At 36.7% G+C, this 15,961-nt stretch overlaps 2 protein-coding genes across 2 annotated transcripts; one reads left to right on the top strand and one right to left on the bottom strand.

The window, feature by feature from the left end:
• The first annotated feature begins 780 nt into the window (after window positions 1-780).
• On the top strand, window positions 781-11,357 carry LOC139768475 (uncharacterized). Its single transcript, XM_071698687.1, has 10 exons — window positions 781-1,103; window positions 1,692-1,926; window positions 2,043-2,277; window positions 2,401-2,732; window positions 2,822-2,939; window positions 3,525-3,837; window positions 3,924-4,140; window positions 4,217-10,163; window positions 10,250-10,420; window positions 10,608-11,357. The coding sequence occupies exons 1-10, from the start codon at window positions 950-952 to the stop codon at window positions 10,743-10,745; spliced, it is 7,860 nt and encodes a 2,619-aa protein (XP_071554788.1). The 5' UTR covers window positions 781-949; the 3' UTR covers window positions 10,746-11,357.
• A 418-nt stretch (window positions 11,358-11,775) lies between these two features.
• On the bottom strand, window positions 11,776-13,938 carry Ppan (Brix domain-containing protein peter pan). Its single transcript, XM_071698688.1, has 6 exons — window positions 13,676-13,938; window positions 13,201-13,481; window positions 12,876-13,086; window positions 12,450-12,776; window positions 12,029-12,362; window positions 11,776-11,929 (listed from the first exon to the last, which is right to left on the bottom strand). Exons 1-6 carry the CDS (start codon window positions 13,691-13,693, stop codon window positions 11,838-11,840), a joined length of 1,263 nt encoding a protein of 420 aa, XP_071554789.1. The 5' UTR covers window positions 13,694-13,938; the 3' UTR covers window positions 11,776-11,837.
• Window positions 13,939-15,961: the final 2,023 nt, after the last annotated feature.

Raw genomic sequence — 15,961 nt, forward strand, 5'->3', positions numbered from 1 at the left:
TATTTAATTCCTTCTTCGTGCTTCGTGTCGACTGAAACAAGTGTAGTGAGATGCCGTCGCTAGACGAAATGAACGTCGAATGCCGTGCTGGGAGCTGGGACGCCGCGTCGTATGTATATCATCATCTCGGCTGTGATTTGGCGGGTCTCCTGCAGTGCGCCGTGATTGAATGGTGAATGAATTATATGTACATATGTGAGAAATAAATTATTCGAAGCGCGATACCTCCGAATCTTAATGGAATCGTTGTTCCGCGTGTCGCAGTGAAACGATATCCTCGGAAAACACTTCAATAAATAGCTTGAACCTCTTGTTAAATGCGGGAATTAATATAATTAATTAATAATTAAGTGATTGAAAAGCGAACGGTCGCGCGTTTGACGGTTTCGCAAACGATCGCGAACGAGAGAGCGAGCTTGCTTCGAAATACGTATGAATATATATCGAGAGTGCGAACAAGAGTGAAATGTGTGCATCCAATTCCGTGAATACAATTCCGTTTTTCGTTCAAAAACAGACACGTAATTCGCTCGTTCACGTAATTCGTTACGTTTACAAATGTTTCAAATTTATTTGTATGTGCTTCTAATCTAACTTTGCAGAAAATTAACATTAAATTGTATCGTTTGTAAAAATTTTGTCGCGGTCCAAAAACCATCTCGTCGACCGATTTAGCCACGCGGCGAGTGACGATCGACGCATGCGTGGCGAGGTGTGATTTGAATTTGAACGTAGCAACGAGTGGCAAGTGGCAGTGGCAACGAAGTCAACCAACGAGCGTTCAGTCTGGTTCAGTCTTCCGCAGTCTTCCGTTCCGCCGACCACCGCCGACCGCCGATTGTTGATGATATGGTGCGTGTTCGCGAGTGCGTTTTTCGGGTGCGACAATAAACACGAGGCTTGCGTCCTCGACTGCGATACTTACCGGGACCGAGAGGAATAGTTCGCAATGTCGGACAGCGTTAAAGTGGCCATCAAGGTTAGGCCGCTTATCAAGCGGGAGAAGGACGAGAATTCGTCGATACAATGGGTGACTCAAGGAAACACCATTGTGGCAAACGACGCCGAGCTGAGGAAGCGAGCCGACGGTGGATTCGAGTTCGGTACGAATTAATCTTATGAATCTCGATACGCGCGAATTCGGGACACGTTTTATTTGTCCCGGCGTATCTTTCTCGAGGATTCCTCTTCCGCGACGCGTTAGCTTCTCTCTTGGCCGCATCTCCCGCCGTATTTTGTCTTTTCCTTTTTCTCTTCAACCGAGTGCGTATTTTGTCTCACTTTAGATGCAAAAGAGCGCGTATGCATCACGAAATACGACTGAGAAAGTGAGAAGGTTGTATCAGTCATTCAATGTTGACTTGAATCGCATCATGTGAGGTTATGACTCGCACAGACAAACACCGGCGTTTTGCCGTTTTTTGTTCTTGAATCGTCGTATAAAGATTTACGACGTGCGTCAAGCTTCCACAAAGTCGGATCCGACCGGTACAAGCATTTTCTAGTTTTTTCAAGTTATGTTTTTTATTAGGCATTTTTTAATGTAAAATACATTGCAGTATTTATTTAAGGTGAAAACCTTAAGACTCATCTGTTGAATATTTGACTGGTCGGATTTGACCCATATCTTGTTGACAAGGCTTGCAAGACTTCCAAATTATTTATATTAATACATGGTGTTGTATTTGCAGATCACATTTTTGATATGGACTCCACCAATAACGATGTGTTCGATAATGTCGTAAGGCCTATTGTCGATGCTGCTGTGAATGGATTTAACGGTACAGTGTTTGCTTATGGGCAGACCAGCTCTGGAAAAACATACACTATGATGGGTACCTCGGAAGAGCCTGGAATAATACCTCTGGCTATCGAGCATATGTTTGATGCAATAGCTAACACTCCGGGACGTGAGTTTTTGTTGAGGTTAGTATATTTATGTTATGATAAAAAAATTTCTGAGACTCTTATCTACTTCTAAAAACTTTTTCTGTACAAGTTATAACACAGATAGGATTTTGACAATGTATTAACTTTTTCAGGGTATCGTACTTGGAGATTTACAACGAAAAGGTCAATGATCTCTTGAGCAAAGACTTCACAGATCTCAAAATACATGAAGATTTGAATGGTCAAGTGTTCGTAAAATCTAAGGAAGAAATTACAAATTGTCCAGAGAATGTTTTAGCAATTATGAACAAAGGTAATAAGAACAGAAGGATAGGCGAAACAAATATGAATGAGCGAAGCAGCCGGAGCCATACAATATTTAGAATTGTAAGTATGCCAATTTTTTTAAATGTTATACGTAAAATATTTCAAAAAGATTATTACATAAAGTAATCTACGTATATATAATACTGCAAACTTGAAAGTTGTAACAAGAATTGTGTATTCCAGACGATTGAAAGTCGAGAAGCTGGTGCCAACTCAGATGGTGCAATACAAGTTTCACAGTTAAATATGGTCGATCTTGCTGGTTCAGAAAGAGTGCGTCAGACAGGTACTACTGGAGAACGTTTTAAAGAAGGACGTCACATTAATTTGTCACTTTCTACATTGGCCTTAGTAATAAAGCAGTTGAGTGAGTCACAAGACTCACAGAAATTTATAAATTTCCGGGATAGTAAATTAACGCGATTACTTCAAGCTTCGTTGGGAGGCAATGCGATGACGGTCATAATATGTGCGGTAACACCTGTTGCACTGGATGAAACTCAATGCACATTGTCGTTAGTATTTTTACCTCTTAAATTATTTAATATATATATATATTAACGTGAATATGTTGTAACTAATATTTTATTTTTTTAATAAATAGATTCGCATCTAGAGCTAGAAACATAAAAAATAAACCTGAAATCAATGAAGTTATGTCCGATGGTGTACTCTTAAAACGATATGCGAAACAGATAGACAAGTTACATGCAGAATTAGAGGTAAATATATTATTACAAGTTTTTAACGTGTTATAATTTTAAATATTTCAACATGTTGTAATTGAAATATTTTAATATGTTGTAATTTTTATAATTGTAAATATGTTAATTTATGTTTGATTATTAAACAATTTGTTGATTTTTTCAACAAGTTTTAGATATAAATAACATACATAAATATATATTATTCGATATGTTATGAAACGGTCTTCATGTTGCTTACTCAATTCCGAGTACTGCAACCTTTGCATATATCTGTGCATTAGATATTATGAGACCTACAGTCTTTAACGCCAAACAGCATTAAAGACTCTTATAACAGGGGATTTCTTAGGCAAGATACTCTCAGTAGTTTGCCTTTGCTTTTCGAAAGGTGACGATCAAATAAAAACCGACGATTTTTAGTCGGATTTGAACTCGGATCTTCGGCTCATTAGAGCAGTGCACCTATCTCTGCGCCACAATCGCCACTTATACAAAACTATAAGATAATAATAATCCGATATAGTCTTAAGGAGCAAAAATATTCGCATGATATCCAGATCCTGAAATTTGTTAACTAATGTAATAAATTATTTTTTTTAGAGAATGAAACAGCTAACTCAACAGACCGATTTTCAAGAGATGGAATCTAAGATACAGGAGAAAGATCGCATTAACCAGACCCTAGAAGAGCGCATTAGATTGTTGCAAACTCGGATAGTCACTTCTACTTCTGCTAATTGCAATAATGCAGTATCGTTTAAGACTAAAGAAAAAAGGAGACAGACATGGTGCGGCACTGGTGGATATAAGCCGAATACATCTGCATTTCAAATGTGCACGAATTTGTCACCAATCAAAGAAATGTCGCCTATAAAATCTCGCAACAGAAAGTCAGCTGATATTGCGAATACATGTATGTTAATTTTTTGCACGATGCAAATTAAATATCTTGATAAATTGAAATATAAGTTAAAGCTACAATATATATTATTTTTACAGCATTCCAAATAGCCTTCACTGATTTTGAACTGGAACTGATGGATAGTGAGGCAAATCGTGAAGAAGAAAATAGTAGCGATGACGATACTTTTGTGACATACCGTAAACACAATCGTGTTAAATTTACAGATGACGTAATTATTCACAAGTCGCCTATAAATTACAACGATGATAGCACTACATCTGAGAAAATTGATATATCTATTCAGACTGAAAGGTAAATTGTACAGAAAAATTAATTTATTTCGATTACTTGTTTTATGATTATTTTAATCATTCTTTGTTATAACTAGCCATCAATCTCCTGGTACACCAAAGCAGACTCTACGGGACAGAATTCGTAATTTGACAGAAGAATATTCACAGCTTAAAGAATTTACAACCTTGGAGAAGCAGCTATATATTGAAGACCATTATTCTGAAGTTCAGGAAAAACTTGCAAGGTTTTCACAGTTGGAAAAGCAGTTGGAAAATATCACGACTGATAAGAACTTTTTCGAACACATAGCATCTGATCTTCGTAAAAAGTTAACTGCAGCTGAATTACGTTACACTTTGACAGAAGATAAACTAAACGCGCAAGAGTCAGAGCTACAAAAAGTACCAGATTTAGAAAAGAAGGTCACGCATGTATCTGCGCTAGAGATAGAGGTCCAAAAAGTTCCAGAACTACAAAAACAGATAGCTCTTCTTACAGCTGAAAAAAATGGATATGAACATGTTGCGTCTGAACTGCGAAAAAAGCTTAATGAAGCTGAAGAATGCAATATTTTATTAGAAGATAAATTAACGACACAGAATGTAGAATTAGAAAAACTCTCGTCGAATAAAACTATTTCTTCCGAAAAAGATGAATTGCAATGTAAAATAACTGATCTTCAAAATAAATTAACAGAAGCGGAATTGAGCAATAATTTAATGACGAATAGACTGGATGAGCAGCAACAAATGCTACAAAATCTTCAAGAAGAAAAGAATGAATTTGATCGTACTGCTTCTGAAATGCAAAATAAATTAAAAGAAGCGGAAGAAATCAATCACTCGATAAGAAATGAATTAAACGATACTATCGATGAACTTCAAGAGCAACTAATAGACACAAAAGTAATAATTAACGCAAAGGAAAATGAGATGCATGAAAACCAGCAAGATTTAAATAGATTTCAACATCTAGAGAATATTATCAAAGAAAAAATGGAAGTTGAACAAATCAATAGTAAGTTAAGAGACGAATTGAAAGAATTAGAACTAATGAATGGTTCGATGAAAAGTAAATTAGATGCACAGGAGCTATATGTACAAAAGACTTGCGATTTGGAGAATCAGGTTGACAGTCTTGCAATCGAGAAAAATGAATTTAAAGGTATAGTTAATGAATTGAAAGAGAAATTGAGAGAAGTAGAACTAGTAAACAGTTCACTGAGAAATAAATTAGATGAATATGAAGCAAATACAAATGAAATTGACAGTTTAGAGACTCTTACACCTGAAAATAACTCTGAACATATTATTTCCGAATTGCAAAAGAAATTAAAGGAAGCAGAATCGTGTAACAATTTAATCAAGGAGGAATTAAATGTACGTCAAGCGGAAGTGCAGAAAATGATTGAGGAACAAGGCAAATCTATTGAAAATTTTGCAGTTGAAAGAAATAAATTGGAAGATACAATTCGTAAGCTACAAGAAAAGTCAAAGGAAGCGGAACTGGATAATAATTTAATGAAGGATAGTCATGATATGGAACAAGAGATTGAACGTCTCACATTGAAAACAAAAGACTTCGAATTTAGAGTTCACGAGTTGAAAGAAAAGCTGGCCAATTCTCAGCATCGTATTTCAGCAAGAGACGAATCGGATGGAGAACAATTACAAAACGTTCAATTAGATGCGCAAGTCGCAAGTCCGATATCTGAAAGAAATGAACAGGACTCTATAACATCACATCAACAATCAAAGAGTCCTGGAAAGGAATTGACGGACAATCAAAGCAGAGACGAAATTAATTATCTGGATGGTCGTATAAATGACTCGCAAAGTATTTGGGATATGCAGAACGAAAATACATACTTGAAAGAACAGGCAGCGAAATCGATATCGGATAACGAACACAACTTAAGCAACGGTGATTCGAAAACTATAGATGATTTATCATCTTCGAGAATGTCTCTAGATGATAGCGCTAAATTATCTGCAGATCTTGTTGTAAAAAATCAAGAATTAGATGAAATAAAGCACGATGTGCAAAGCTTAAAAGCGGACATAGAAAACTTACAGAAAACTATATATTTGTTAACAACCGAGAACAGCGAATTGGCAAGTAAATTAACAATGGAGAAGGAATGTAACGAAAGATCAGTTATTCAATCTCAGCAGACCATCGATGAGCTTTACGCGCGAAACTCAAAGATATTGAATGAAAAACTCGAGCTGAAGAATAATTTAGCAAATCTTAACGAACAATTAGAAATCCTTCGCTCGAGAATGCCCGAGGTGAACTTAAACGAAGAGCAGATGAATTACAAGTATGAAGAACAGATCAATTCATTGACATTAAGAAATACAGAATTGTTATCCGATATCACAGACAAAACGAAAGAACTTGAAATGTTAAAAGAGAGTAAATCGCTTCTGTATGAACACGATTGCAGCTACAAAGATAAATTAACGGATCTTATGGAGAAACATAAAGATTTAACAGTCGAAAATAGTGAACTTTCCACTGATTTGATGGACAAAATCGAAGAGAACGAAGGATTAAGACAAGAGTGTGACATTCTAAAGAGTAAACTAAAATTGTCACTGGAGAATAAAGAGAGTATTGGTAACAACGATGCGGAGCAACTGAGATTGGAGAATACTCTGTTGAAAACCGAGGTGGTGGAGCTGAAAACTAACATGAAAGTTTTAACCGAAGAAAACTCGAAAATGTCCAGTCAATTAATGGAAACCATAGAAGACTTAGATAATGCACGAAAGTGCAATTCTGGTAACGATACCATGCATTTGTCAACATTATTCAACACCAATACCTTAAATGATACAATGGATAAATCTATGTTAGACGACAATGCCGAAGCAAAAATCGTAAGTCTGCAAGAGGAAGTTAATTATCTCAAGCATCTCAATAGAAAGCTTAGCGATTTAAAATTAAGTGCCTGTACTCAGTGCAACCATTTGAACGAGTTAAACGACAGCCGAAGAACGCTCAAGCTCGAGGTGAAGAATCTTAATCGTAAATTGGAGTACTTGGAGAGAAAGTTCAATAGCAAATCCGCAAAGAGCGACGCGCTTATACTGAAGGCTAAAGAAGACGTAAACGTAAGTGTGTGCAACTTATCTCTTAATGCCAGTTTCTCGGAGAACATGAATGTCAGCTACGCCGAAGAAAGACTTGAATCTCTAAATAACGAATTACAAATTTTGAAAGAGGATCATAATAAGCTGTCGGATTTGTATGAAGAAAAATGTAATGAGATCGAAGAACTGCAAAATAACACGATCACGGATTCGACGCCGACCGATGATGTACAGAATTCCAGCACCAAGAAATCTCCAAGTAGAATTTCATCAAGATTAGAAAATATCGAAAAAGTTATGAGCGATTTGCAAAATGATTTCAAGAAGATAAAAGAAAACAACGAAAGTGTCAAGACAGATCTTGCAAAGTTTATTAATGAGAAAGAATCGCTAGTGGATAAAATTAATACGTTGAAGACCGCTAATGAACAGTTGTTGCAGAAATTGTCGGAAAGTGAACTCGTTCATACTACTGCTTTGGAGAAAGCCGATATCCTCGAAAACGAGCTAAAAGATATGACGAAAAAGCTTCAAGAAATTACAGTAAAAGCTAAAGAGATTGAAAATGCAAAGCTACTCCTTGAGGTCGAAGCGGAAAGTCTAAAAGAAGACAAAGTGATGAAAGAACAAACAGTAAATGATTTACGTCAAAGCCATTCCTGCTTAGAACGCGAATTATATTTAATAAAGAAAGAGAAAGAAGCGCTCAACAACGACATCGTTCTTTTGGAGCAAAAATATAAGGAAGAACTAGAGTCACTAAAGGCAACGAATGGAGAATTGATCAACTCTAAAGCAACTATCTCGCAGGAACTCGCTAATTATTCTAAAGATTCGGAAAATAGATTGACGGAACTTAATGAAAAGATAAATAAGTGCACTTCCGAAAACGATTACCTAAAACAGGAATTGATCAAGCTGCGCGACATAGAAGATAAATTTGAGAAGATGAAAACTGAGTATCAATCCAAGTCACAGCAAGATAAGACATTAGCCGACGATAACAAGAAGCTGAAAAATGTATTGAACGACACTTCTAAGAACATCATTAAGGAGATCAAGTCTCTCAAACCTAAAGTCGACACTCAGGAATTTATGGGTAAATCGGTGGATGAGCTGTTCCAGATATTCTTGCAAACTATTTTGATGAAAGAGAAGGAAATAGTGAAGACTATGCAGGAGCATTTCGATAAGGAGAAGGAAAAGCTCGTGGATGAAAAGCGGCAGAGCGTAGACGCGGAAAAACGTACGTCGCTGTGGGCGAAAGAACTGGAGTGCGACATAGATAAACTTCAGAAGGACTTGTCCGAGCGAGAAATTGCATCTGAGGGATTGCAGAAAGAAATAGCGCGCTTGGAGCAACTTTTGGAAGAGGGTAATCGCGACAGAGAGGTATTGAGAGAGAAGAATAGCCTGCTCGAGGCGGATCTCAATAACTTGCAAATTGAATACAATAAATATTGTAAGATCGACACGGTGAATGAAGAGGCCATCACTATTGCGCAGAAACGAGAGAAGCAAGCGCAAGAAATGATCAAGAATAAAGAAACAGAATTTCAGATGAAGTTAAAGTCTGAGAAGGAGGCGCACAACAAGCGGCTCGAAGATCTCATGTGCACAATAGAGTCGTTTAAGACGAAAAACATGGAACTGACGGGTAACATCGAGGGTCTCGAAGCTAATCAGAAGCAACTGAAGAACATTATCGACCTAAAAAATAACGAATTAATGAAAAACAATCAAATTATTCAGAAAATGCAAGTCGAATTGGAGCAGCTCACGGAAGCTCACAATGACTTGAATAAGGAATTGCAAGAGAAAGAGTTACATATCGCGGAAATCAAGGAACTTCTGAAAACTAAATGCGACGAGCTGACGGAGTATAAAGCTAATTTAGAGACGATCGTGCCCGAGAACAAGCTGTTGAAGCAACAGATCAACGAGCGGAAAACCAGCATAGAGCAGTACAAGGTGAGAATAGAGATCCTGAAAATGGGAAACAAGAAGGAGATCGATGCGATTCAAGATAAATTGAACTTTGTGAAACTGAAGAATGTCGAGCTGAACAAGCAGATAGATGAATTAAATAACAAGAACGTAGCCTCGACGGAAGAGATGAACGCTTTAAAAGACGATTACACGAAGTTACAACGTAAGTGTACGACATTGGAAAGGCGAGTCAGGAATAGTACGAGTAAGGTCCAGGCGGAAGAACAAATGGAAGAACTGAAGGACTTGAATAGGTCTTTGCGAAATAATTTGGACGGTGCTAGCAATCGGATAACGGAATTACAAGCTGCGAAGGCCGATCTGATGAAGCAAGTGGTTATCTTAAGTAGCCAGTACGACGCGGTGTGCAAAGACAATCAGGAACTGAAGGAAGCTATGTCATCGTTCAGGTCCAGACATAACGATACATATACAGCCTGCGAGAAGTTCGACGACTTGCTACAAGAGAAGAACAAAATTGCATTAGAACTAGAAGCGACGAAAGTTCAGTTGAATCAGAAAAACAGGGACATCGAGAATTATACCAGCGAGATCAAGGAATTGACAGAAAAGAACGCGGAGCTCGATCGAGAATTGGACGAGTTGGCAGAAGTTATTCGCGAGCATGACGCCGAGAACGCGAGGCTTCAAGACAAGTATTACACGTGTCGTGCCGAGGCTGACGAACTACAGGACAAGATCAAAGCTCTCGAGAGGAAAGATCCAAGTTATCAGTCGCGAACGAGCTTTTCGTCCTCCGACAGGGCTGACAAGTCTCACGATGATGAATGCAATTGCGTGACGTTGAAGACCAAGATACGAGAGTTGCAACTGGAGGTGGTGTCGAGGAATGGAAAGATCGCGACGTTGGAGCTGCAAATACGTAGCGGAAGTTTCCCATATCAGGCGAAGTGTAAAGAACTACAGGAACAACTATCGGCGTATAATAACATGGTACTCTATCATACTTTAATTATCACGAACGTCATTACGATTGTAAATAACTTAATCAATTTCATAAATGCGCATTGTTGTTACAGAATAGCGAGCTAAAAGCGGAAATCAAACGACTGCAGATGGCCTTGTTGCGTACAAGCGTGAAAGAATGTGACGTATGCAAACAGAGATTCGTAAATAGGAGAGATCAAACATGTCAGACGATGCCGAACAACTTATTGCGACTTTGCGGCACAAGCAGCGGCATAATCGATGTAAGTGTATGTCGATACCTCGGAATTAGAGCAACCAATGTTTGTTTAGTCTCAAAATTTAAAGATAAAAGAAATATGCAAATGCAAGAACATTTTGTTTCATTGATTGCTCAAGTTCCATGATATGACTACATCGTCATTAATAATTATTAATATGTTATGTTTCATATAATGATATTTTGTACAGGATGATATAAGAATAAGGAAATTGGAGAAGGAGAAGCAGATCATGAAGGACGTGTGTCGGTCTCGATCGAAGACTATAAAAGAACTCGAGAAGCAAATAGAAGAGTACGAGAAGTTGTTCCATTCCAAAAATTCATGATTTACGAGAATATTTCACCGCGTTGCCATATACTGACCAAATTATCATCGATTACTGTAATTATTAAATTGTGTAATTCTACATTGTGGCCTTCTGGTGGAATTTAACATTGATGGCTCTAATAATTGCTCTAAAGTTCACATAATATATAGAGCATATAAAATGTAAATATTTTTAATGTTACGATAATACGAGATGTAGAGTTTTATATTTTTGTAACACAGAGATGCAAACTCGATTACTTATTTTATACGTCGACTACAGATGATAACAATATATTTTTTGCCAATTTTACATGTTTTTAAGATAATATAACTCCTGTGATATAATAAGAAATAATAGTTTAATCAGGGCATAAGGTGTATATATTAAAGTATTATATGGCCAAGTAGTTATAAAGATTAAATTTTAGCCACTGTTTAAATTGTGCCTTCTAGTTTTACGCATGACATTATTTTATATGTGAAGTTTCAAAAACAATAGTAACGTTATACTATAATCGTTTATAATCGTAATGGTTATAATATACCGTTTTAAAATACAACTGATGATAATCTATGTAATCTACACAGTCTCTGAATACAGAGTAAAGAATACACGAGATTAAATTTATATTGCAGGGTAGAAAAGAAATATCTCGATGAAAAAATAGTTATATTCTTGAATTATACACAAAATAAGAAAAAGTTAGACAATCACAATTACTAAGAGATTTGTATAACAAAAAAATGTAAAATTTAAATTTAATTTTATTTAGACTACATATTGGCAAAATCGAATTTCTACTTACATGATTAAAATATTGCTTGACATAATATAAGGATTTTGTGCAAAACGTTTCCTGTGGAACGTGGAAAAAGCATTAATATATAACTTTCTTAACTTTCTAACTATAGGATTACTTCCTTTCACGTATTTTTCTTTCTTTTTAACAGAGATACTCTGACGATGAACAAATTAAAGCGTGTAATTAATGCTTTTACTTATGTATCTTGTATATTTTGCAAAAATGTATTGACACTTGAAGAAGTTCTGTAATATAACGTTTTATTTCCGAGATATTTTGTTGTTCACAAATTATTTAATATTACTTTAGGATTTGTCAACTTTTGCTTTCTTCGGTTTATATCTCATTATGTGCTTATGTGGCCTCTTTGTGCCAACTTTTGCTTGGCAGAACAAATCTGAAATAAAAAAAAAACATTGTTACATTGTAATACCTAATTGTAAGTTGAAAACTTAAATCTATTTAAGATATTAATTAATATTCTATGTATATTTACCTTTATCAGGCTCTTCTCCTACTTCTTCACGATAATACTGCGCATCGTCGTCTTCTTCTACTTCGTTCGTTTCAGCAGATTCTTTTGCGATTTTTTGTAGGAGCATGTCGTTTTCTTTCTTTTTCAGAATTCCCTTCAACGATTTCTCTTTGTGTTCTTGCTTTTGTGTGTCCTTCTTTTTTCTATTTTCTTCTTGCAGTCTCTTTCTTTTCTCCTTCAATTTCTTTTTCTCTTCTCTCTTCTTCTTTATCGCAAGTTTCTCCTCTTCTGTTTTGTGTACAAATTCATGGAAAAGTATTTCACCATCGAGGAGTCCATTTTCCACTTTGATTAACTAAAACAGATTTGGTTAACGTGAGAAAAATATAAAATAAATATCCATAAATTTATTACTTGTATTAGTCTCGATTAGTTCTTTAACCTGTAACGTTATTCTCGGTCCCAGCTCGGATAATCTAATTGCACTCTTAGAATTAGCGTGATTCCCTCTTGAAGACAATTCTTGTGATAATGTGACATGAGTACTTTCGTCATCTTCCGCTTCACTTTCGGACATAATCGGTTTAGTTAAAAACTCCGAAATATCTTGACACTTGGATAAATTCGGTACTTTAGCTTGCACCATCTTTTTGATGCCTCTCGATAAACCTACAGGTACAACCTTGATCGTATAATGTCTAAAGTCAATGGTTTTTGACGTCGCGTTGTAATTTAAGCATATACAACGACGGATTGTACTCAAATTAACCTGCCAGATAAAAAAAACGTTACTTTATAAATTAATGCTTCTTAAATTGGTTGTTTTACAAAATTGCGTTTCTTGAATTGGTTGCTTTACAAGACTTACAGTGGTCAGGTTTATAGTTGGAAACATGTTTTGGAAAGTGGAAGCTATAAGTTTTAGTTGCATGCCCTCCCCACTAAAATTATTTAAAACCAACAGAGGAGAAGTTTTGAAGGCTTCCTCGTATACCAGCTGCTTCTTTAACATAGATATAACATCTCGTGCTAAGGAGAAACTGTGTATCTTGAAAGTAAGTGTGGGTCCTCTAGGCAATCTGTGACAATTATTTAAAAATATTATCTAATAAATCAATTTATAAATTAATTTAAACGATCCCCTTTAAAGAGTTTATTCCTATCGATAAATTTGATTAAAATGAATACAGTACTTGCAAATCTTGAGGTACATTCCCAGCTCCGTTTTTGTAAATATGCACATGTGACTAACATGCAGCACGCTCGCAACGGAGACGAAGTCTTTAATAGTATTCTTCTTTCGTGCCTTCAAGGACGAAGCTGTAAAAGGTTCCATAACTTTGCGAAAATCTTTAGTGAGCTCGACGATATGTTCTCCTGGCAATCCACGATGGAATACAAAGGAATGAGGCGCTTTCACTAACTCCTCCTTTTCTCCAACGTTTATTTGCTTATTTCGCTTTACACATCGACCCTAAATAAAACTCGTTTTAATTACAAAAATAAACTATCTCTAGTATTATGTTTTCAATACCGTTACATGGAATGTGTGCATAAATTTTGTCGCTCAATTTTTATATTGGCTTACACAACAATAATTTTATTAAACATTTTTCTGTTACTAATTTATATTAATCATAAATAAACTTTCTAACAAATAAACAATACCTTCTTTTTGCGGCCCATTTTTAGGTTAGATTAGGTTAGAATCAGGATTCAGCACGTGGACAAAACTCAATAAAACGGAGAAACTTGACGTAAATAAAAATTATACTCGAAGAGACAGTGATTTACTTTCTTATTTTAAGTATAAAATAATATTATCCTTCTTCTTCTTTTTCTTTTTTTGCTTTTTTCTTCCACTGATCCACCGTTCACGTACTACTCCACATTTCCCACGTGCAGTGTTTCGCATAAATGTAAACTACCAATGCGTATTTTAAAAACTTGCATCGCAACTTCTAGAAAAATGAAAGATATCAAGAAACTTGACTGCGTTTCTTGCGTAAAAAATTAGTAATTAAAATTGATAATTTATTTGGCAACATTTAATTTTAAATTAACAAAAACACATTAGCAATGCCGATAATTACTTACTGTCGATTATATAATTAATGATTTTACCAACTACAGTAAAATCTTAATTGCAGTCAATTTCTGTCAATTATCAACCGTTAATTATATATCGAAATTATTTTTCAATTATAATGAGTATGCTATAATCAGTATGAGTAAATGTAATTAAATAAATGGCACAAATCGAAACATGTTCGACGAGCGTTATAATTTCAAATGCTTTATTCATCATGAATTAATAATCGTTTCTCTTTCGTTACCCTCTGTTACCCATACTAGCATGAGCAAGATTATAATTGATTGATTATTATACCAACGTAACTTACGTAACGTACGTGCAAAGATTATATGAGATGCATGAATATTTATTAGATACGATGCGCATATCTCAAATATATGTATATTATAATTGGTGCTACTTTATGCGCAAGGTATTCCGAATGTATAAACGTACATCAGAGCGAGAGCAAGGATCTTATTACGCTGAAATCTGTACATCCAACGTAAGCAACGCGACAATTATGACATATATCATAATGTAATCGAAATATATATGACTTCCTTAACGCACATGCTTTAGATAGAAAGAGAGTTTGACATCCTAAATGTTACTCCAGATGTTTAATAATTATATCATATTTATTTAATATAATTTCTCGTACATTTTCATCATTTCGAATCTTTGCCTGAAAAGACCCATTAATATCATTTTATTATTATTTTTATTGACGAGATGTAATCTACGTAGACAGAATTTAAAACAAAATTGGAAGAAAGGCAGGAGATACGAAATAATTTCATAAAGAAATAGCTATAAGATTATTTTATTAATACACAATATATAATTAACGCACAAGGTAAGAGCAATTAATCTTGAACTTGGCGAGTGCCGGGATTAAACGACGGCCACAATAACGAATTACGATAAAACACTTCCCTTCTCACTGTATTATGAATACTACGCGAGTAGCGGCATGAAGGCGGCCGAAGAAGGGGGAGGGAATACGCACGCAACGTACTTCATTGTCTCGAAGCGCGGGAACTCGTTAAGCAAAGCGAGCTCCTCTCACGGTGCAAAGTTCACGGCTGCTTCACGGGGATCCTTATCTACCTAGCGCGTGTCTGGGCCCCTCGATTTTTTCACCGTGTCGATGTTACACCGCCCCCTCCCCCCCTGTCCCTACCCTCTTAACCACCGAGTCCCCCGACCGCTCCGAGCGGCTCGGCATAAATCTTGCGCGTTCGCGTATCCCCCGCGTTATCTCGAGGGTCTCTGTTTGCGGTACCCTCTTCAAGCCGGCGACAAATCGGTGGAATTTTAACGATCGCTCGAAGCTGTTCGAAGCGTCGCGGTCGTCGCGTCGACGAGAGCGAACGGTCGCCGCTCGCCGCGCTCGTTGACAGACGTTGACAGATAAACACTCTTGTACTCTTGTGCCGCTTGTGCGCGGCGTCAAGCACGCCGGAACAATTTTTCCACCGCGCCGCGCCGGGCGCAGATGGCACACGTTTGAAATAACGTGGCTCTCGAGATCGAGAGAGAAAGAATTAACGCGGCGCGAATGGAACGCACGTGTTAGCGTCTATTAAGTGAAAATTAATCAGCATTTGCATCCGGATGAAGAATAAGCGGCATGATATATGGCGAGGAGTCGCTGAATCCGCGAGCGAGACAATCTTAAATGCATCGCATATTAATCGCCTCTGAAGCGTCATTCTCGAGGGAGGAGGGAGAAGGGGGAGCACAACTGTTTGTTCGCGAGCTCCGGGCTCCGGGGCTCCGGGCTCACGTCGTGATTTTTTCGCGAGGACAGAACGCGAGCCGCGAGGCTCATCCAGATGGAAAGCGGGAAGGGGAGAAACGTAATAAAGACGCGA

This window comes from Temnothorax nylanderi, unplaced genomic scaffold, assembly GCF_030848795.1.
Source record: "Temnothorax nylanderi isolate EJ_2023f unplaced genomic scaffold, tnyl_v1.0 TNYL_tig0016_pilon, whole genome shotgun sequence".
NCBI lineage: Eukaryota > Metazoa > Arthropoda > Insecta > Hymenoptera > Formicidae > Temnothorax > Temnothorax nylanderi.